The following is a 21,706-nucleotide window of genomic DNA, read 5'->3' as shown; positions in this document are numbered from 1 at the left end:
GGATGTACCAAACTGTAGATTTTGCCACTAGTAATACTGTAGCAATTTCTCGGATGGGTTTTTTATGTTTTTGCAGCTTAAGGATGGCTTTTTTTCACCTGCATGGAGAGCTCCTTAGACCGCATGTTGTCTGTTCACAGCAAAATCTTCCACATGCAAGCACCACACCTCAGATCAACCCCAGGCCTTTTATCTGCTTAATTGATAATGACATAACGACGGACTTGCCCACACCTGCCCATGAAATAGCCTTTGAGTCAATTGTCCAATTACTTTTGAGCCCCTGAAATGAAGGGACTGTGTTCAAAAAACACTTTAGTTGCCTTACATTTTTATGCAATTGTTTTGTTCACCCCACTGAATTAAAGCTGAAAGTCTGCACTTCAACTGCATTTGAGTTGTTTCATTTACAATTCATTGTGGTAATATACAGAACCAAAATTAGAAAAAAGTTGTCTCTGTCCAAATATTTATGGACCTAACTGTGTGTGTATATATATATATATATATATATATATATATATATATATCTACTGTGTGTATATTTTAATAAATATATAGTATAAGGGATGGCACGGTGGTGCAGCAGAAGCGCTGCTGCCTCACAGTTAGGAGACCCAGGTTCGCTTCCCAGATCCTCCCAGCGTGGAGTTTGCATGTTCTCCCTGTGTCTGCGTGGGATTCCTCCGGGTGCTCCGGTTTCCTCCCACAGTTCAAAGACATGCAGGTTAGGTGCATTGATGATCCTAAATTGTCCCTAGTGTGTGCTTGGTGTGTGGGTGTGTGTGTATGTGTGCCCTGCGGTGGGCTGGCATCCTGCCCGGGGTTTGTTTCCTGCCTTGCGCCCTATGTTGGCTGGGATTGGCTCCAGCAGACCCCCATGACTCTGTAGTTAGGATATAGCGGGTTGGATAATGGATGGATGGATATAGTATACGTATATAGATAATTTGTGATTCAGTATGATAGGTTTTGTTTATTATTGATAAACAAATTAAGTGAATTGATTCACTTAATGAGGTACTTTGAAAGAACAGAATCAGTAAAGTGAATCACAATGCCCAGCACTAGCTCAAAGCATGTGATCAGACACATAAAATGATAGGGCCCATACAAACAACCATACAAAGTAGGATGCTCAAAGGAAACAAACACACAAATTGGCAACATGATGACATCGCCTTAAGAACAATAAATTTATAGGTTCAGTATGCCATGCTTGCACATGTGGCGTGCTGACAGATTAGATAGATAGATAGATAGATAGATACTTTATTAATCCCAGGGGGAAATTCACATACTCCAGCAGCAAAAAATATTAAATTAAAGAGTAATAAAAAATGCAGGTAAAAAACAGACAATAACTTGAATAATGTTCAACATTTACCCCCTCTGGTGGAATTGAAGAGTCGCATAGTTTGGGGGAGGAATGATCTTCTCAGTCTGTCAGTGGAGCAGGACAGTGACAGCAGTCTGTCGCTGAAACTGCTCCTTTGTCTGGAGATGACACTGTTTAATGGATGTAGTGGATTCTCCATAATTGATAGGAGCCTGCTGAGTGCCCGTTGCTCTGCTACGGATGTCAAACCGTCCAGCTCTATGCCAACAATAGAGCCTGCCTTCCTCACCAGTTTGACAATAGAGCCTGCCTTCCTCACCAGTTTGATTAATTGTGTTGGATAACTCTTCCAGCAGTTGACAAAAAAAAAACATTCAGAGATTCAAGAATCTCAACAGATACCTTTAATTACTGATATCAGCAATAGAGAAAGACCAACAAAAAGGTCAGGGACCATTCTAAGACGGTAGGCTTTTTTTCAGAAATTAATGTTATGATTTCCAATTGTGCTATTAAAATCAGTAAGGTGTTGTGCTTAAAGATTAAATATAGAACAGTCCACAAAAAGAGTGCTTTTTTATATACTGTATATACCTTTCACTGTTGTCAGTTCCTGCTGTTTGGAGGATGCGTTATTTTTTTCCTTTCATCAACACTGTAGTTTTCAGCATTCTAAAAAGAGTATGCATACTATAATTAAAGGTGAGTTTCTATGTGCTATGATCACTTTTGTTTTGAGAGGAGCTACTATAACCAAGGCTTCTTTCAGAAACACATTAACATATCAACTAATGTATATTATTCTCTGGAATTAAGTCAGAGTTTCTCAAAATATACACAAAAGTTGATATGGTGTTGCAGTCTAGATGTCATACTGCCCATGTTGTAACACATATTATGTTACTTAATTTATTAACTTTTTTTTCTGAATTGTCTAACAGAACATATTTGTTTTGCATATTTTCTTTTATAAACAGCGTGCGTCTTGGCTAAAACTACAAAGGTATGTTTATAAAATATATTTCATAATTGTTTTCTTGAACATTTTGAAAAAAATCTATAGCAGTTTATATCTTGATTCAACAATATTTGAGGAATTTTAGATATATATAGGAATTGACAGGCCACATTGGGTGAAAGGCCTGGTCTTGTGTTAGGGTACTAAACACTCATAAAATACATTATTGAAAAGTACATTAAAAGTACATTAAAAATGTTCAGCAATTATAAGTGATATGGTAGGCATTTCTTAATTTAAATTACCGTATATACTCGAATATAAGTTTTTCATCACCCAAAATGTGCTGAAAAACGTCATCCTCGGCTTATATTCGAGTCAGGTCCCGCTGCCCCCGCCAACCCAACAGAAAGCTGGAGTGTGAGAGCGTGAGAGAGAGACACACACACACACACACACGTGCACGAGAGAGAGAGAGACAGAGAGAGACAGACACACACACACGCGAGGGAGAGACACACACACGCGAGAGAGATACCATATTGTTTTTGTTGACCCTATTCTCCACTTACAGAGCTAGTTTACTGTTTTTCTTTGAAATAAATACTCAAAAACATTTAACCTACTGATGCCTCAGATGGAAACTTACCAGTAGCTGCTGCATTTCCCACCCTAGGCTTATACTCGAGTCAATAAGTTTTTTCAGTTTTTGTAGGTAAAATTAGGTACCTCGGCTTATATTCGGGTTGGCTTATACTCGAGTATATACGGTAATTAAATATACGAGGGGTATCATAAACAACTGAACTGGAACCATGATCAAACTTGTATCTTTTAAAAATGTATAAATAAAACTGCATCATTTTATTTCCTTTTAAATAGACAAGAATTGAACTACAGAACTTCTAAAAATTAAATACTAGATTTATTCAGATTGTAGTTGAACAAGTTAACAGGATTGACTGAAATGGTCAATAACTTTTAAATTTGAATTAATGAACACTAGAAAAAAATTTCCATGTAATTTTTGTTATCCATCTGTTCATTTCCTGGTTTGAAGGGAGCAGGAACCTAACCCAATATACACAAGGCAGAAACTAATACTGGATTGGATGCCAGTCCATCAAAGATCAAGTTTGCTTTGCCTATTGATAGTCGACTCAAAAGCTCATCTTTGGGGTGGGACAAACAAGAAAAACCTGAGAACAACAACACAATCTCAAAAAAGTGTGCAAACTCTATATAAATAGTGACTGACTAACATTTTATTTATAGACAGAATTAATAAATTTTAACACCAACTGGAAATTTATTTAGTTGTTTTTCAAAGTTTCAGTTGTTGTACTAAGTAAAAACAGTGAAATCAATTTCAAATTCTATAATTTCAATCATTAAGTCCGCATATAGAGGCTGAGATCAGTTGTAATGAAATGCAAAAATTGTTTGCAGAAGCAGGATATTGAAACTTGTCTTGTTTGCATGCTTAAAATATACATGCGGTTAGACATTTTCATACTACTTTGCAGAATCTATTACGAAAATGTGTGTACCCCCTGGTAGTCATTGGCTCATTAGAAAAGAAAAAATGAGCAAATGCTGTTTTTTGAATCTAAATATACTTTTTCGAATTTATTTCTTTCCTTTCATGAAACACTGTCACACTATCTAGAACAGGGAGGGCACAAAAATAATTAAGGATCCATTTTTATAATACCAAATACATGACTTCCATGAAGTATTTTACCCCGTCAGAAGGAAAAGGTATGGTTGTGTACAAGCTCTATTATCCCCTGCTTTCAATAAAGTGAAATGAGTGAGTGAAATTCAAATGTTCACAATATAAGTACAAAATGTTGAACAGTAGAAGTACAACCAACAAAAACTTTGAAGAGTATCCAAAATTATATTTTCAAAGGGCAACACACAGATCCAGAGTCCTGGGTTTAAATCTAAAGCCTGATGTTTGTCCTTGTGGAGGTTAGCTGTCCTCATTCTGATTGGGTTTCTTTACAGATTCACAGGTTTCCTTTCTGTATCTCTAAAAATGTATGGGTTAGATTAAGTGATGATTCTAAAACTGGCACTAAGGGGCCCTATTCAGAGGCATTTCCTGCCTGGAACTAATGCCCCTTTTGCAACCCTGAATAGGTTTAGGTGGGTTATTTTTTCTCAAAATGCATATATGTAACTTAATTTTTTTATCCAAACGCATATATGCCATGAGAAGAATTTTGAGTTAAATATTTTCTTTGTTATTCTATTAAGCAAATTCTGCAGTTTATTGGTCTACAAACTCTACTTCTAACATTTAAATATGCATCTTTTTTAATATGTAAAAAGTAGCAAATGTACCTGGTGTTGCCTAGTAAATTTGTTATTGAATACTTGACATTATAGGATATTTAACAAAAGGTTATCACTTTTATTTAAAAGCAGATTAACGTGCAGTATTTTTAGTTTGAGAACCTGGGGAAAGAAAAATAAATTCTTTACATTTAAAACTCTTGAGCATGCCAAGTAAATTTGACAGGGGGTAAAAACAAGGGATCTAATTTCTCTTGGTTAATTTTAAAAGACTGTCTATGAGCTTTGTTGATGGGCACTGCAAAGGTGAGACACTCTTTGCTGAATTTGATTTGTCACTGGTCATTTACTTGCGAGTCACTTCTCTTTTATGCTGATTGCTAAGTGTGGTCTACAAGCTGCCATTCTATTCATGGTTGATGTAAAATACTGAAGTCTGAACTTCTGTTTATATTGTGAACAGGCTAGCACGCCTCATATATATTTTTTTCTTTTTTTAACATATGTAGTCATATCAAGATTAGATTTTCATGTAAATAATATTCTATCGGAAGAGGTGACATGATAATATAATAAACAACATGGCACATTACATTTTGTAATTTTTTGTATAATTTAAATAAACATAAATGCAAATTTTGCATATGGAGGAAGTAAGTGCACCCCTAGATTTACTGCTGGCTCAAATACCTAAAATTATAATCCAGTACAAGGATGCATTGCTTCAGGTGCAAATGATTAGAACATCATTAGAGAGGATCTTGGAGGAACCTGTCAAAATTTAGCCTTAGACATTTAGTTTAGTTTGCTGTTTATTGTGGAAGTATGTTTTATCACTATGCCTAGATTTAAAGAGGTCTTGGGGACCATCAGAAGGAAGGTTATACTGCAGATGCCTATACTGTAAGTCTGAGAAAGGATTTAGAAAGATCTCCAAATAATTAGCGGTAAACTATTCCATTATCTGGAAGATTACCTATAAGTGGAGAAAATTTTAAACAACTGCCAGTCCAGGCCCCAGCAAGTTCAGCCTGGGAGCAGAACACCACATGCTGTAAGAAGTATCTAAGAGCCTCAGAATTTCATCATGGTACTTACAGGTAGCTCTTGACCACTGTTGATGTCAAAGTGCCTGAGTCTACCATTAGGAAGAGGCTGTGGAAATTAGATCTGTGTGGGAGGTGAACCAGGTAGAAATCATTGCTGCCCTGAAAGAACATCAGGGCAAGACTTTACCTATGAACATCTAGGAAAAAAACAGGAATTCTGGAACAATGTACCTTGGATGGATAAAAAAAAGATAAGAGGTATTTGGCCACAGAACCAGAAAACATTTTGGTGAAAACTAAGGAGAGCATTTCACTAGAAGAACCTGACACTAACTGTAAAGCATAGTGGTGGAAATGTTATGGTTTGGGTCTGCTTTTCTTTATCACAGCCTGGGCAGCTCACCATCACAGAATCCACTATGAATGATGTATTGCTTGAGGTACTTAAGGATAAAGTAGAACCATCTGTCAGAAGACTGAAGCTCAACCGAAAGTGGATCTTGCAATACAACAATGACCCTAAACATACCAGTAAATCCACCAAAGAATGGCTGAAAAGAAAGAAATTGAGGGTTCTGGAATAGCCAAGTTGAAGCCTTGATCTGAATCTCATTGAGATGCTGTTTGATTACATAGACTGGTAAACAATTTCAGGAAAAGTCTATTTGAAGGTTGTTTCTGCGCACACCTGTCTATATAAGGTCCCACAGTTGACAGTTCATGTCAGAGCACAAACCAAGCATGAAGTCAAAGGAATTGTCTGTAGACCTCCAAGACAGGATTGTCTCGAGGCACAAATCTGGGGACAGTAACAGAAAAATTTCTGCTGCTTTGAAGGTCCCAATGAGCACAGTGGCCTCCATCATCTGTAAGTGGAAGAAGCTCGAAACCACCAGGACTCTTCCTAGAGCTGGCTGGCCATCTAAACTGAGCGATCGGGGGAGAAGGGCCTTAGTCAGGGAGGTGACCAAGAACCCGATGGTCACTCAGTCAGAGCTCCAGAGGTCCTCTGTGGAGAGAGGAGAACCTTCCAGAAGGACAACCATCTCTGCAGCAATCCACCAATCAAGCCTGTATGGTAGAGTGGCCAGACGGAAGCCACTCCTTAGTAAAAGGCACATGGCAGCCTGCCTGGAGTTTGCCAAAAGGCACCTGAAGGACTCTCAGACCATGAGAAAGAAAATTCTCTGGTCTGATAGACAAAGATTGAACTCTTTGGTGTGAATGCCAGGCGTCACGTTTGTAGGAAACCAGGCACCGCTCATCACCAGGCCAATACCATCCCTACAGTGAAGCATGGTGGTGGCAGCATCATACTGTGGGGATGTTTTTGTAGCGGCAGGAACTGGGAGACTAGTCAGGATAAAGGGAAAGATGACTGCAGCAATGTACAGAGACATCCTGGATGAAAACCTGCTCCAGAGCGCTCTTGACCTCAGACTGGGGTGACGGTTCATCTTTCAGCAGGACAACGACCCTAAGCACACAGCCAAGATATCAAAGGAGTGGCTTCAGGACAGCTCAGAATGTCCTTGAGTGGCCCAGCCAGAGACCAGACTTGAATTCGATTGAACATCTCTGGAGAGATCTTAAAATGGCTGTGCACCGACGCTTCCCATCCAACCTGATGGAGCTTGAGAGGTGCTGCAAAGAGGAATGGGCGAAACTGACCAAGGATAGGTGTGCCGAGCTTGTGGCATCATATTCAAAAAGACTTGAGGCTGTAATTGCTGCCAAAGGTGCATCAACAAAGTATTGAGCAAAGGCTGTGAATACTTATGTACATGGGATTTCTCAAGTTTTTTTTATTTTTAATAAATTTGCAAAAACCTCAAGTAAATTTTTTTCACGTTGTCATTATGGGGTGTTGTGTGTAGAATTCTGAGGAAAAAAATGAATTTAATCCATTTTGGAATAAGGCTGTAACATAACAAAATGTGGAAAAACTGATGCGCTGTGAATACTTTCCGGATGCACTGTGTATATACAGTATATATATAAGAGAGGATATATGAAGGCTGTTCCTGGAAAGTTGCAGTAGAAGAACGAAGCACAAGTTTTAGAACAGAAATAAAGGGTCAGTGAGTTAATGAAGAATCTCTATAGTCTTGGCAGTTCAACTTCCTAAGTAGCAGAAACTCATTTCTTAATATTTTAGTTGGATGATCCACTAGCCTGCAATGTAGTGAACTCAAGGAGACTTGTAGTGAACAAGAAGACTTCCAGAAGTCCAGAAGAATGTCTGGGAGTTTTCAATAAGAGGCCAGTGCTGACTTAGCAATATTGGTACAGAAAGAAAAACTCATAAAGATCTAGGAGATGAAATATATGGATTGTGAGGAAAGAGCTTAATAATAAAGGACCATAAGGAGAAGACAGTAGGACAGTTATAAAACTTGATTAGGAATGTCCCAGGGGCATTTATAGAACAATAATAGAAAAAGCAATGAATGGCCAGTCCCATAGACAAACATAAATGGGGCATAAGATATAGTGTGTAAATAATGCGCAAAGTTCAAGTGAAAATGCTAATGATGGAGGCTTTTGGAATAATGAGTGATATTTTTTAAAAATTATATTCCAGGATAAAGTAGTGGAGGATGGGAGCTAATTTTGTTAGACTGAATGTATATAAAGGCTGCTTCATGCATAATGGCATACAGAAAGGCAACTGGCTTTGTATGGAAGAAGAAGATAAGGAAAAAAAAATAAAATAATGCAAATGAAGAGGAGAAGACAACACAATTCCATGTTTTAAGAACTGCCTTTAGGTTGGAGGTAATAGAAGAAAGGAAAAGGTGGGTTAAAAAATTAGAATCTCACTGATTTTTGAAGGTCTGAAGCTCAGAGTTGTCAAAAAAAAAAAAAAATCTTCAGAAATGTTTATACCCAAATGATCCCAGGATGGAAAGGAGATGGAGTGTCCACTAAGTCAAAGGGCTTATGAGAACATAAGGGCTAAGTGACCACAGCTACGGATCTGAGACTATACTGTCTGTGTTATGAACTGGCATTTTTAAAACATTTTTTGTGGGATTTTGTGATTGTTATTCCACAGTTTGTGGGTCTTTTTGAGAATTTTGCTACTTAAAGAATGAATCTTTTTGCATGTGTTCCTAAATAAAGTTATTTTTTATTGTTGCATTTTGTTTTATTATGGGAGAATATTGGATATTATAATGAAGCCGACACCTGTCCTAGAGTCAATTAAAGTGAGTAATGATACAAATGCTGAAAAAATGTATTTGCAGGCTGTTTCCACAGTGGAGTAATTAGAGATGTCTACCATACCAACCTCTAAATATTCTGAGTATTTCAGTTTTCCTGAAAGCCTCAGAAATGTGGTTTTCCTGTTTAAACTAATTCTGGTTTTGCCTATTTCCATAGGCACTGTAGTATTTTTAATCTGTCAGGAATTAAACTTTTCTACTAACATGCTTTTGCATTTGGCCATTTTAAATTTATAAAAATGCAATAAGTCAAGGTGTTAAAAATAAATTGAGATATGCTTGATTAGAAGAGAAGAGAAGTGAAGCATTACGGTTTGGCATCTGTTGTCAAGAATTATACAGTTATGCTTTAGTTTATTTTAGTAGGTCACTTTGCATAGATGAATTATCACTTTACTGATGCTTTTTAAGTGTTATTAACGCCAGAACAAGCCTTTGTTAAAGTCTTTTTACTTAAGACTAAATGAGTAATAGATGCATTTTTGAAGTTCCTAAACTAAAGTGTTACCAATGAAACTATTTGTTTCTGCATTGTATGTTCTGGGAAGCTACTGTAATGTACGAATGGAATAAAGATGCAGTTAGTGCATGTTGTGTGTCAAATAGACAGGGAAGACATTTATATTCACTAGTTTACATTAACATTATCTTGTGTCAGTGCCGCACCGTCTAGGGTCTCGGCAACCAAACAAATGTGTATCACCACATTTATTGTGGAGCAAGACTTTTATTCACATTAACACAGCTTCTCATTGGAAAAAAAGTCAGAGGTCTGAAGTGTACTTTCTCTTGAGTAAATGGCAGCATCCTTATCTTCATCTACTAAGGAAGAAAAACATTAACCCGAAAAAGAGTAGCTTGGGTAAGTTGCTGGATGTTATGTTTAGATAAAGGAAAATAGTGAAATGTTAGACTATGCACTTAACCTGGGCATGCTTTTTGCTTTATTTTGCAAATATTTTAATTACTTAATTTATTTAACATATATAGTATAGGCGTTTTGAACAAATTTATTTTCATGTTGGTTTAGTTATTGTAGTTTTTGTAACAACCTCCCTCCCCTCCATCCAATGTTAGCTAGCCCTGGTGTAAAGTTTCAGATTGTGAACTTTTATGCTTTCACTTCTTGGAGCCTTAGGTACATTGGCTAGGCTATACTATGTTTTTCTTTCAGCTAACCAGGTACCTAATTTGAGGAGAAATCTTATAACGAGTGTCCTCTAATTCATGGCTTCTCATCTTTTCTTTTAATCTCCTTAGAAAAACCGTTGCAAAAACACAGTCCACAGCAGACATTCATCAATCAATAAGCAGCTGATTCCTTTTTCCCGGCATGTCAAAAATGGCTTTAAATTACTTCATCAGAGCAGCGGCGGTGATTGACAGCATATAGGGCAGAAGCCCATTCTAGGGGTTTCTCTATTATTAATAAAGTGATTAAAAAAATCTTAGGTTTATCACTCTCATACAGTATATGGAAGGCTATTGTTCAAGAATCTGCTTACACTGGATGAACCCTTTGCAATTATATGGGTTACCACTAAATCACTAAAGATTTGGAATGATAGGCTGCATGTAATGGAATAGCAACAGTTATTTTTATAGCATTATTGTCTTCATGAGCATTTTTACATTGTGTCATGTTTGCATTTTTTTCTCCCATTCAAGTCAATATGTCAAAAATAAGTACAGAAAAATCATATCTCAAATTCCTTTGTTTTATCACAACCTGCTATTAACCTGGATCATATTTGTGAATTACTCTGATATAAATTTGTATTTTACCACTTGCATTTTTAACAATTTTTCAATAAGATTACAAAAAAATGGATTTCTTTTTGATTACCATGCAGGCACTGTATTCTTAGAAAACTGACATTGTAATTTTTACAAATAATTAATGTTTAGTATATGTACAGTGTAATGTTCCTTCTACAACTCTGTGATGGCCAGTGCAATTTTCTATGCTGTGGTGTGCTGGACTGGTAACACCACTTCAAGAGAGGCCCACCAAATTAACAAGCTAATTGAAAAGGCCAAGCTCGGTTATTGGACACATGCTTGACCCACTGGAGGTAGTAGAGGAGGACAGAATGAAAACCAAACTGAGTGGCACTATGAACAATGCTGCACATCTTCTCTTTGACACACAAACACTGAGTACTTTCAGCCAACAAATTACTCGGCACAAGTGTATCAAGAAACGTTAGTGGGGCTCCTTAATACCAACTGCAATACACCTGCATAATGCCTGACTGGGACTGTGACAGCCAAGTCAGAAGATTTGTTTCTTTTTAAACTTTCTTCCTTTTTTAGTCATTCTAGTGTGGTGTTCAAACCATATTGTGTGTGTGTGTGTGTGTGTGTGTGTGTGTATATATATATATATATATATATATATATATATATATATATATATATATGCAGTATATGTGTGTGTATAGTATATCTATCTATCTATTATAAAAAGATATCCTGTCCTGGAAAGCAAAAAGCAAGTCTATGATACGTTATCTTCTCGGAAGACATTTTAAAGACCCGCGAGACCAAAGACATGCCCTACTTACAATCTACCCACAAGACCAAAGACACGCCCTACTTACAATCTATCAAATAGGACAATAGGCAGCAAAACATTCAGTCTTGTGAAGGATTTGAGCACACACAGATCCAGGGCTCTCAGAGCATATAAAGCATATAAGGACAGTATGTTATAAATTAAATGTCGACATCTAAGCGAAGAAGAAAGCAGCGCGGAGAAAAGAGACTCAAATGTGTTGGACCGAAAAAAGAGCAAAAAAGAATAATCGAGGAATAATCGAGGTGCAAATTCAGAAAATAAGGAAAGTAATTATCAGCCCGGAACAAGTGGAATTGAAAAAAAAGCAAGTCCAATCTGGCTCAGAATGAAAAGACAATGAGTAAAAGAAAGTAGAACTTCATAAAGACGTTTACAAACGTTGGCGCTAAATACATGCAGAGCAGGTTAGAGACTATGAAACCAGTGAAATTAGAAACGATACGTGATTTTCTCAGAGACACTTTAACGTCCCCGCGAGACAAGGCATTGAGACAAAAGGACAGCTGCTGCACAAGCTTTTAAATGATAGACACGTAGCGCGAAAAGCAGAACATGCAGCCCGGCAGCAGCAAGACAGCAGCTGATCCGACTGCATCTCCTTAGCGTGCATTCAGCCCCTCCTTCACAACGCAAGCAGCAGAGATGCGAAGTGGCTAGTGTGCAGCGTGCCCCCGGTGGAGGGGGTGGGTGAGCAAAGCGAGCAGGAGGCACAGCCCCCTAGTGTGTGTGTATAAATATTTTTTATTATATATATATATATATATATATATATATATATATAATATTTTTTATTTATCTGTGTATGTATGTATTTATTTAAAGAGATTCTGCTAAAAATCCAAATTTCCATCTGGGGACAAATAGTTATATTTGTCTATCTAGTATATTTGTACTGTCCTAAGTGTACCAAGGGTTATTTTTTTTCCAATTAATAAATATTAAATTGTCAGGAGAAAGTGGAGACTATTTTGATGCATTATCACCTTTACTTCTTCATGCTGGCCCCAGTTTGATCAGATTGAATTTATCACACTAATAGTTGATATTCCACTACCCTTACTGATTACTTCATATTTTATCGTTTTCTTTTTCAAACCTCTAAATGGGTGAGAGCAGGTTATCTATTTTGATGTGAATAAAATGTAGTACTGTATGTTTTATTAATTTATAATGTAGTTGATGTAATAAAACTTTGAAATCAATAAAAATAAATAAAAGAGGAAATAAAAATTAATGATTTTACACTTAACATAAGATCAGCTTAGCTTATCCTGAAATATCAATTGAAATTTTAGTTTTCGGGAATAAGAACTGTTTTTCTTGTCTTACAAATATGCTGACAATTTCCAGTTTATTGAGCCATAATGAAAGATATGAACCTTTTTAGACATTTTTAGACAGGGATTTATGAAGGAAAGGTTTAACACATCTTTTCTTGTTTTTGTAGTTTACTACTACTATTGGTTGCAGCTGGCTGCTTACCATTCTGTGACCCACAGGTAAGTGACACACTTTAATGTAATTTATTTTAATTAAATGTGAAACAAAAAAAAAATATTTGTCCCAGCTAAAGAGTAATACATTGTCCCAGGAGGATGCATATGTGAATTTCCCATTGGGATTAATAAAGTATCTATCTATCTATCTATCTATCTATCTATCTATCTATCTATCTATCTATCTATCTATCTATCTATCTATCTATCTATCTATCTATCTATCTATCTATCTATCTATCTATCTATCTATCTATCTATCTATCTATCTATCTATCTATCTATCTATCTATCTATCTATCTATCTATCTATCTATCTATCTATCTATCTACTCAACCATTGTAATAGTTCAACATTTGCACATCTGTCTTTGGTTTATTTTAGTGTTCTAACTAAAATGAAAGACCAAAATAGATTGTTGTGCATGTAATGACACCAAAGAGGAAACTTGTTCTTTCCAAAAATAACATTGCTTAAAGATTGAAAATTGCCACAGATCCCCCAAGATGATCCAGATGGTGATAATAAGAATACTTTCTGAACAAATGAGAAAATAATAGAAAGATTTGATTTTAACAAAAAAACTTGATGCTCTGTGGAAAAAAACACTACATGCCAGCTATTAAGTATTGTGGTTGGCCTTCAATCATGGAGAAAAAAAGATAACTCTGGATTATGTCAGCAAATTGTATAGAAAATGTGAAGGTATAATACATGTGGACCAAAGCTTAACAAAATATAGGGGATGCAGCAGAAAAAATACATTTGTTGGAAAGAAAAAGATTGACATAGAATAAATTTACATTTTGGAAGGCTTCAAGTAGTATACATTGTGCAGCAAAAAACAAATTGGACAAAATGTTCTGTATGTCCAAACACAGGTCAATTAGATCGATCGATAGATAGATAGATAAATAGATAAATACTTTATTAATCCCCAAGGGGAAATTCACATACTCTATCAGCAGAATACTGATAAAAAAGAATATCAATTAAATAAAGAGTGATAAAAACACAGTGCAAGTTAAAACGTGCAAGGTGGAGAATGCGAGGCATGTATAACAGTCAATAACATTGTATATTGTTACCGGTTACCCAATGGTGGAATTGAAGAGTCTCATAGTGTAGGGGAGGAGCGATCTCCTCAAACTGTCAGTGAAGCAGTACAGTGACAGCTGTCTGTCGCTGAAGCTGCTCCTCTGTCTGGAGATTATACTGTTCAGTGGATGCAGTGGATTCTCCATGATTGACAGGAGCCTACTCAGCGCCCATCACTCTGCCACAGATATCAAACTGTCCAGCTCCGTGTCTACAATAGAGCCTGCCAACCTCACCTGTTTGTCCAGGTGTGAGGCGTCCCTCTTCTTTATGCTGCCTCCCCAGCACACCACCACATAGAAGAGGACACTCACCATAATCATCTGGTAGAACATCTGCAGCATCGTATTGCAGATATTGAAAGACGCCAGCCTTCTAAGAAAGTATAGTTGGCTCTGTCCTCTTTTGCACAGAGCATCGGTATTGGCAGTCCCAGGTATTTATTATTTATAGGTCTGTACCCTCTGTACACTGTCACCTCTGATAATCACGGGGTCCATGAGGGGCCTGGGCCTCCTAAAATCCACCTCCAGCTCTTTGGTTTTACTGGTGTTCAGTTGTAGGTGGTTTGAGTCGCACCATTTAGTCTGATGTATATAGGCTGAACAGGACCGGAGAAAGCACAGTCCCCTGCGGCGCTCCTGTGCTGCTGACCACAATGTCAGACCTGCAGTTCCCGAGATGCACATACTGAGGTCTGTCTGTAAGATAGTTTACGATCCATGCCACCAGGTATGAATCTACTCCCATCTCTGTCAGCTTGTCCCTAAGGAGCAGAGGTTGGATGCCGTTGAAGGCACTAGAGAAGTCCAAAAACATAATTCTTACTGCACCACTGCCTCTGTCCAAGTAGGAGAGGGATCGGTGTAGCAGGTAGATGATGGCATCCTCCGCTCCCACCTTCTCGTGGTATGCGAACTGCAGAGGGTCGAGGGTGTGGCGGACCTGTGGCCTCAGGTGGTGAAGCAGCAACTGATCCATGGTCTTCATTACATGTGACGTCAGGGCGAAAGGCCTGAAGTCATTCAGCTCACCAGGACATGATACCTTTGGAACTGGGGTGATGCAAGATGTTTTCCGAAAGCCTTGGGACTCTCTAGGACTCCCTGTTCCAGGCTCAGGTTGAAGATGCGCTGTAGAGGACTCCCCAGCTCCAATGCACAGGTCTTCAACAATCATGGCGATACTCCATCTGGACCCACTGCTTTGCTGTGGTCTAGAAAATATTTGTTTCAAGCAGTTTTTTTTCTTATAGGGCATCCACCATTTTCAAAATCTGTAAATGTTTACATGCTTTCTTTGAAAAGGATGGCAAGATAGATTTGTTCACAGAAGACAATTTTAACTTGTTACTTCTTAAATAGACAGCCTCCCCTCTTAACCGGGATGGTACCACATGCTTTAGATGAGTGACCCAATGACACGCATGTGTTAAGCACTCCTTACCACAATCACTGGGAACTTACTCCATGTATCTGTGGTTCTATGTGTAAAGAAAAGCTTGGAAAAAGTTTAGCATGTCTCCATCTAATTGTTCAGCAAGAACACAGAGATAAAATCTTAAAGTAATAAGTGGGATCCACTGTTCTAATCTCCTTCATAACTTTCAAACACTTCAACCATGTCAGCAGTTAATCTCAGTTTACTTAAACCGAAAAGGTTCAGCTCCTTCAATCATTCCTCATAACTTAAAGCTCTCAGTCTCTCCTTTCTAGACTTTCTCTAGGGCTTCCATGTCTTTTTAGCATGGAGACTAAAACTGTACACAGTACTCCAGGTGAAGCCTTACTTGTGTGTTATATACTGTCACTTAAGCGTAACCTCTGTCACGTTAGGCTATATAACCTAACATCCTATTAGCGTTCTTAATGGCTCCTGTATAGCTTGTGGATGTAGGCAGTGATGAGTCCAATACACCTGCTTGATTGTTTTCTTTATAACTGCATTCCATTATGTTACCCTTGGTTAGTATAAAGCTTGCTTGTTCTTTAAGTATATTTAATTTTGTTGTCTCTCTCATCACAAAGAAAATTAATTGCCTGGAGTCTCCCACAAACAGCCATTTTTACAGTACCAATAATGCAGTGGCTAGTAGTGAAATAAAACTTAGGCAAAGCCACTAGAGGTGCATTAAAGTCGAAATCAGACAGACCTGTGTTCAGTTTTCTAGGATGATTGTGCTTTTCCAAAAAAAATGCCCTAGAAATACAGATAATATAGTAAATCAGATGTAAATGTAATTGATGATGATGTACTGCATACAAATATATAATCTTTTTGATACTGGAGAACAGTGTGTTTGATTCTGAAATGTTTTGTTTATGAAATATGTGGTCACATCCCTTAAGCACTGTATTCTCATGTGCTGTCTAAACCATCTGCATGACAGAAAAGTTTGTTCAAAGAGTAGGTAGCCACAGGTTAATATTTTTTAGTATAGTGTGATTAGTACCGGAGTAGATTAAGAAAGATAAAACACCAAAGGGATTTGAGTCGAGCTTTAATGAGAGGAAATAGGAAAAGCAGGAGAAAATTTGTACACAGGGGAAATGAAAATTCAAAGCAAATTTAAGCCTCCTGTCCTCATGTCTTGTACTGATCCTCACCAACAGAAACAATTAAATTACTCCTTATTCAGTAGAGGGTATTCTGCAGTTGAATATAACAATTGAATATGTTCTTCCAACTGCATGGTAGTTTTGCTGTTGATCTTTTGGATTTATTAAAAATGACTTGATTTTAAATTAAACTACTAGTACAGTAATTTTACTTTTCAACATCCATTTGAGAACATTTATATACTTGTGATAATATTTGTTAAGTTTTTGTTTACTACAAGGGTAAAACATCTTGTTTTGCTTATGCTATCATACTTCTGTAGCAGAACGGATATCTTCATCATTGTAATAATGTGTCCTACGGAGGTATCCCTACAGATTGGAATGGTGTGTAGTGACACTGGGTCAGGTCTGGAGAACAGGATATGTGTGGCATCTTTTTGAATCCACAGTTTCACAGAAGGGCCTTTGCAACCAATGGTGTTATCAGTGGTGACATTCTAGTGAAGTAGAATGGACATTGTTGACTGCTTTCCTCCTTGCATTTCCTGATTGACATTCTCAGATGCCAGTAAAAATCAGCATAACATTTGTGTGGTTTGTGAGGCATGTACTGTAATTAGTATGGACTACACCTTCAACCTCATAAAATATTGTGCATATCGTTTTACTAGCACTGGCTTATGCCCTGAACTTCTTTGATGTTTTAATTGTTATTTGGACTCAATATGTATCAAAGTTTCAACCCCAGTTATAAATTGCATGTTAAATTTCTCATAGTCTGACTTCATTAACTTGAGATTCTCCTTGAAATACTTGGAGCACTGGATGTGGTAATGCTTAATTTCAGAAGTCAATATTCTCCACACCAAATCTGCACAAAGATATGTTTAAATGTTTTTGTTGAATAGATTCAGCAGAGCTATAACTAATCCCCATTGTGCCTGCTATGTCACGGACTGTCATGGCAACATTTTCATCAAAGGCAAGCCTGACCTTAGGTTATCTTGTAGAGATGTCCTGTTGTGAAGAAATTATGTAGCCATTCTGTTGATTGTGAGATAGAAGAGAACTGGTCCTGGGCTAAGCAAGATAGTCTCCAATACCTGATTTTTCACAAAGACCAGTTTCAGATTGTTTTAGTCTATTATGTGTGCACTCTCTGGCATATTTCTTGTAAATTGAAAATAATCTGGGTTTTATTTGTACTGTAATAACCCGTCTGCCCAAATAAATGTGAAATTAAACTGCCCCCTGCTAAATTTGTTCTGATGCTGATCCTGTGTGTTTATGTTTTTATTTTAATGTGCTTGCTATTTTTAATAGGAAATCACCTTCTTTAAATGTTACTATGGAATTAATGCATAGAAACATATTTTTGCTAGTTATGCAAAATACAAATTAAATAGTAAATTATTTATTTTATTTTATTTACATCACAGTGTAAAGATTATATTAATTTTATATATTTTCAGAATTGGTTGTCTAATATGATGTATAACAATAGGCATATTAGTCAACATAAAATACACCACTCTTTGTACAGGAGTGATTTTGATTTGGCTTTCCAATTACGTAGTACAGTGTCGTCCATTGGAGGGCGCAAGAGACCTTTCAAGTTTATTTTCAGTATGTGTTTTGCTTTACAGTTTGATCCAGATGGGTATTTGTGGTCTTCCGTCCATGTTTCTTCAGTAGGTAAGTTACAAATCATCATGGTTCTTTTATATGATGTGTGCTTTTTTTTGAGCTGCATTACATTCTAGACTTATTTTTACTGCAGTAAAATCAAACAGTAATATTTTTTTCAAAGCACTTACTAACACTAGTACTATTTGTGTCCTGCCAGTGCCTTACTTTTGGTTTTTTTGTTGTCTGTTAAATTATTATTAATTTGCATACTTTTTATTAAAACACATTCATTAGACACTATTACCGGTGATGATAAAATGATATCGAAATTTAGATAAGAGAACAGTTATTAACATTAAAAAATATTGCTGATCTTGGTAGTGTTTTACCAAGTGCCGTTGCAAACCAAGCCAGCACTTCATAGAGAACTGAACCTAAGTTTGTGAATGATTAAAAAAAAAAAAATTGTAAGGGTTCCTTCAAAAATGTAATTGGTTATAGACTTAAGGCAAGGTTATTCTGACTTTGTTTTTGGTTAATGATTTGGTCTCAGTCGCATGCTCATTTGACCTCCTGGTTATGACCAACACTACTATTAAATTACAATTTCCTGGTGCTGGTCCTTGTTCCCTGCTCTTGTGGCCTGCCAATTATTTTTGTTCTCTGACTGACTGTATTTTAGTTATGATTTTTTTGCATATGCATTTACAGAAAAATATAAGTAGGACTGACATAGAAATGCCGCTTTGTCTATTTCACAGGTGCATACAGAGTGTTTCAGCAGCTACAGAAGTCTTCATCCTTAAGGTACTTACTTACAGTACAATATTTTAAATGGTATATACATTATAAAGTAGGATGTCTTGTGTGAAATCTTTAACAAATCCAGCCCAGGCTGGGCATGATATTTATAAATACAGTATATAGATAGATAGATAGATAGATAGATAGATAGATAGATACTTTATTAATCCCAAGGGGAAATTCACATACTCCAGCAGCAAAAAATATTAAATTAAAGAGTAATAAAAAATGCAGGTAAAAAACAGACAATAACTTGAATAATGTTAACGTTTACCCCCCTGGGTGGAATTGAAGAGACGCATAGTTTGGGGGAGGAATGATCTTCTCAGTCTGTCAGTGGAGCAGGACAGTGACAGCAGTCTGTCGCTGAAACTGCTCCTCTGTCTGGAGATGACACTGTTTAATGGATGTAGTGGATTTTCCATAATTGATAGGAGCCTGCTGAGTGCCCATTGCTCTGCTACGGATGTCAAACTGTCCAGCTCTATGCCAACAATAGAGCCTGCCTTCCTCACCAGTTTGTCCAGGCGTGAGGCATCCTTCTTCTTAATGCTGCCTCCCCAGCACACCACTGCGTAGAAGAGGGCACTCGCCACAACCATCTGATAGAACATCTGCAGCATCTTACTGCAGATGTTGAAGGATGCCAGTCTTCTAAGGAAGTACAGGCGGCTCTGTCCTTTCTTGCACAGAGAATCAGTATTGGCAGTCCAGTCCAATTTATCGTCCAGCTGCACTCCCAGGTATTTATAGGTCTGCATGTCTATATATGTGTTTAAACAGAAGTACACATTGAAACAGTACAGAAAATAAAATGGTACTTTGACATGACCTACCAAAGGTTAACATTTTAATGATGCATATTGAGACAAGTTGTGCCAAAACATGCCTCTTCATTAATTCCTTTAGTACTACTCTTGTTCTAGTTAAATGATTAAGGAAGAGTGATGATTATATTGGAGCGATATTCCTAGATAACAAAAAATCAAGTTTATAATTGTATATGATCCGTAAATTAGTGTTTGTTTATTTCTCACATAACTTCTTGTTTTTTTATTGACATTTTAATAAGAAAAGCTGAATAGAGATATCATTTGGATAGTGGCTTTTTCTTGTTGGTCACTCTTTAAAAATTTATGAAACTGTTTCAGTAAATATATTTTTTAGTGAAACAAGAACATTAAAGTTTTAAAATGCTCATTTTTATTCAGTCAGAAACTATATCATCTCACTTGGACATTTTGAAATTTCCTCAAGTCAGCTTAGGGTCATGAGAAAAAAACTGAACATAACATTTATATTTCACAACATTTTGTATTCTACAATGGATAAAAGAAAAATATATTAATTTGAATGGCAAAAAATGAGAACTACTCTGCTAATGTTTCTTTGATTAATGGTTGTCACTATTTAGAAGGGGTTAGTGGTTTAAAGTTAAAACTGATGTTTTTAATCCCTATATTAATCTGAAAATTAAATCATACAATAGAGGTAAATGCACTGAAGATGTTAATAACCTATATATTGTATATGTTTCTGCAGATATTCCCACACTCCCATTTGTTTGTCAGGTGTGATAGATAGATACATAGATAGATAGATAATGTTTGTATATTTATCTTTGCCAAAAACCCTATGATTTTTTGCTTGTGAAACTGCATATTATATTTATTTATTTCAAATGTATAGTCAAAGCTGGAAGTGGGAGTGTGTTTTTTCCTTCAAATTCCAGCTCACTAACTACCTTTGTGGAGTTCATATATTGTCCCAGTGTCTATGTGGCCATTCTCTAAGTATTCATGTTTTCTCCATCATGTCAAAGATGTGCAAGTGAGATGGTTTGACAAGTCTCAATTTGAGTGAGTGAGAGTGCCGAACAATGGACCGAAGCCCAGATTTAGTTTCTGTCTCACCCTGCGGTCCCCAGTTGTATTAAGTTTGAGAAAAAATGAATGAATGTAAGGTATGTGTTTTATATGTGGGTAGTCTATGATGGACTTGGTAGTGCACAAGCATTTAACATGTGTGTATTTATACTGTATATATAATCTATAATATATGATGAACTGACCCTGTCCAGGTGTTTGTTCCTGCGTTGCACCTTATCCTTGCTGGGGTAGGCTCTAGCCCCTTGTGATCCTATACAGGATCAGGATTAAGCAGTCTTAGACAATGGAATGGTATAATATGAAAATCTCAAATTTGTGTAGCTTGCATTACAGACTGTCTGTTGAAATTGTTCATGATGAGCTAAAATTTATTGTACAGTACCTGTAAGTAGTGAAGCATGTATTTTAAAGGGGGCATTAATCAAAAGTTTAAAAGTTACATTTCTTACCAGTGCGGTTATAGCATTTTACAACCATAACAGCACATTGATAAACTGTTTATTGTCCTTATGATGTACTGGATGAATTGTATTTAACTTAAATAAGCAAAACATTTAATGTGTTTCAATAGCTATTGATTCTGTAATCGTGGTATCAGTCTTTTCTGAATCAAATAAAGGGCATATGTTCTTTATGTTTGTATCCTTACAGCTCACAGTGTATGGGTTCAGATCCCGCCAAGGGACTACCTCTGTGACTTTAGACCATCCCCTATTCTTATGGATTGTCCTCTAGACACTCTTGCTTTCCTTCTCTTTCCCAAAGAT

General features: G+C 36.7%; 1 protein-coding gene across 2 annotated transcripts in view; it reads left to right on the top strand.

Annotated features, from left to right (window-relative positions):
- The window catches only part of LOC114653063 (transmembrane protein 241), a 100,806-nt gene that overhangs the window by 20,339 nt on the left and 58,761 nt on the right, over positions 1–21,706 (top strand). For both annotated transcript variants that reach the window (XM_051928926.1, XM_051928925.1), the window contains exons 6-9: positions 2,317–2,342; positions 12,909–12,960; positions 18,264–18,312; positions 19,008–19,053. In XM_051928926.1, coding sequence (XP_051784886.1) covers positions 2,317–2,342; positions 12,909–12,960; positions 18,264–18,312; positions 19,008–19,053 — 173 coding nt within the window. The remainder of the gene's footprint in view (positions 1–2,316; positions 2,343–12,908; positions 12,961–18,263; positions 18,313–19,007; positions 19,054–21,706) is intronic.

This window comes from Erpetoichthys calabaricus, chromosome 6 (genome assembly GCF_900747795.2).
Source record: "Erpetoichthys calabaricus chromosome 6, fErpCal1.3, whole genome shotgun sequence".
Lineage (NCBI taxonomy): Eukaryota > Metazoa > Chordata > Cladistia > Polypteriformes > Polypteridae > Erpetoichthys > Erpetoichthys calabaricus.
This window is presented reverse-complemented; position numbering and strand designations above follow the sequence as displayed.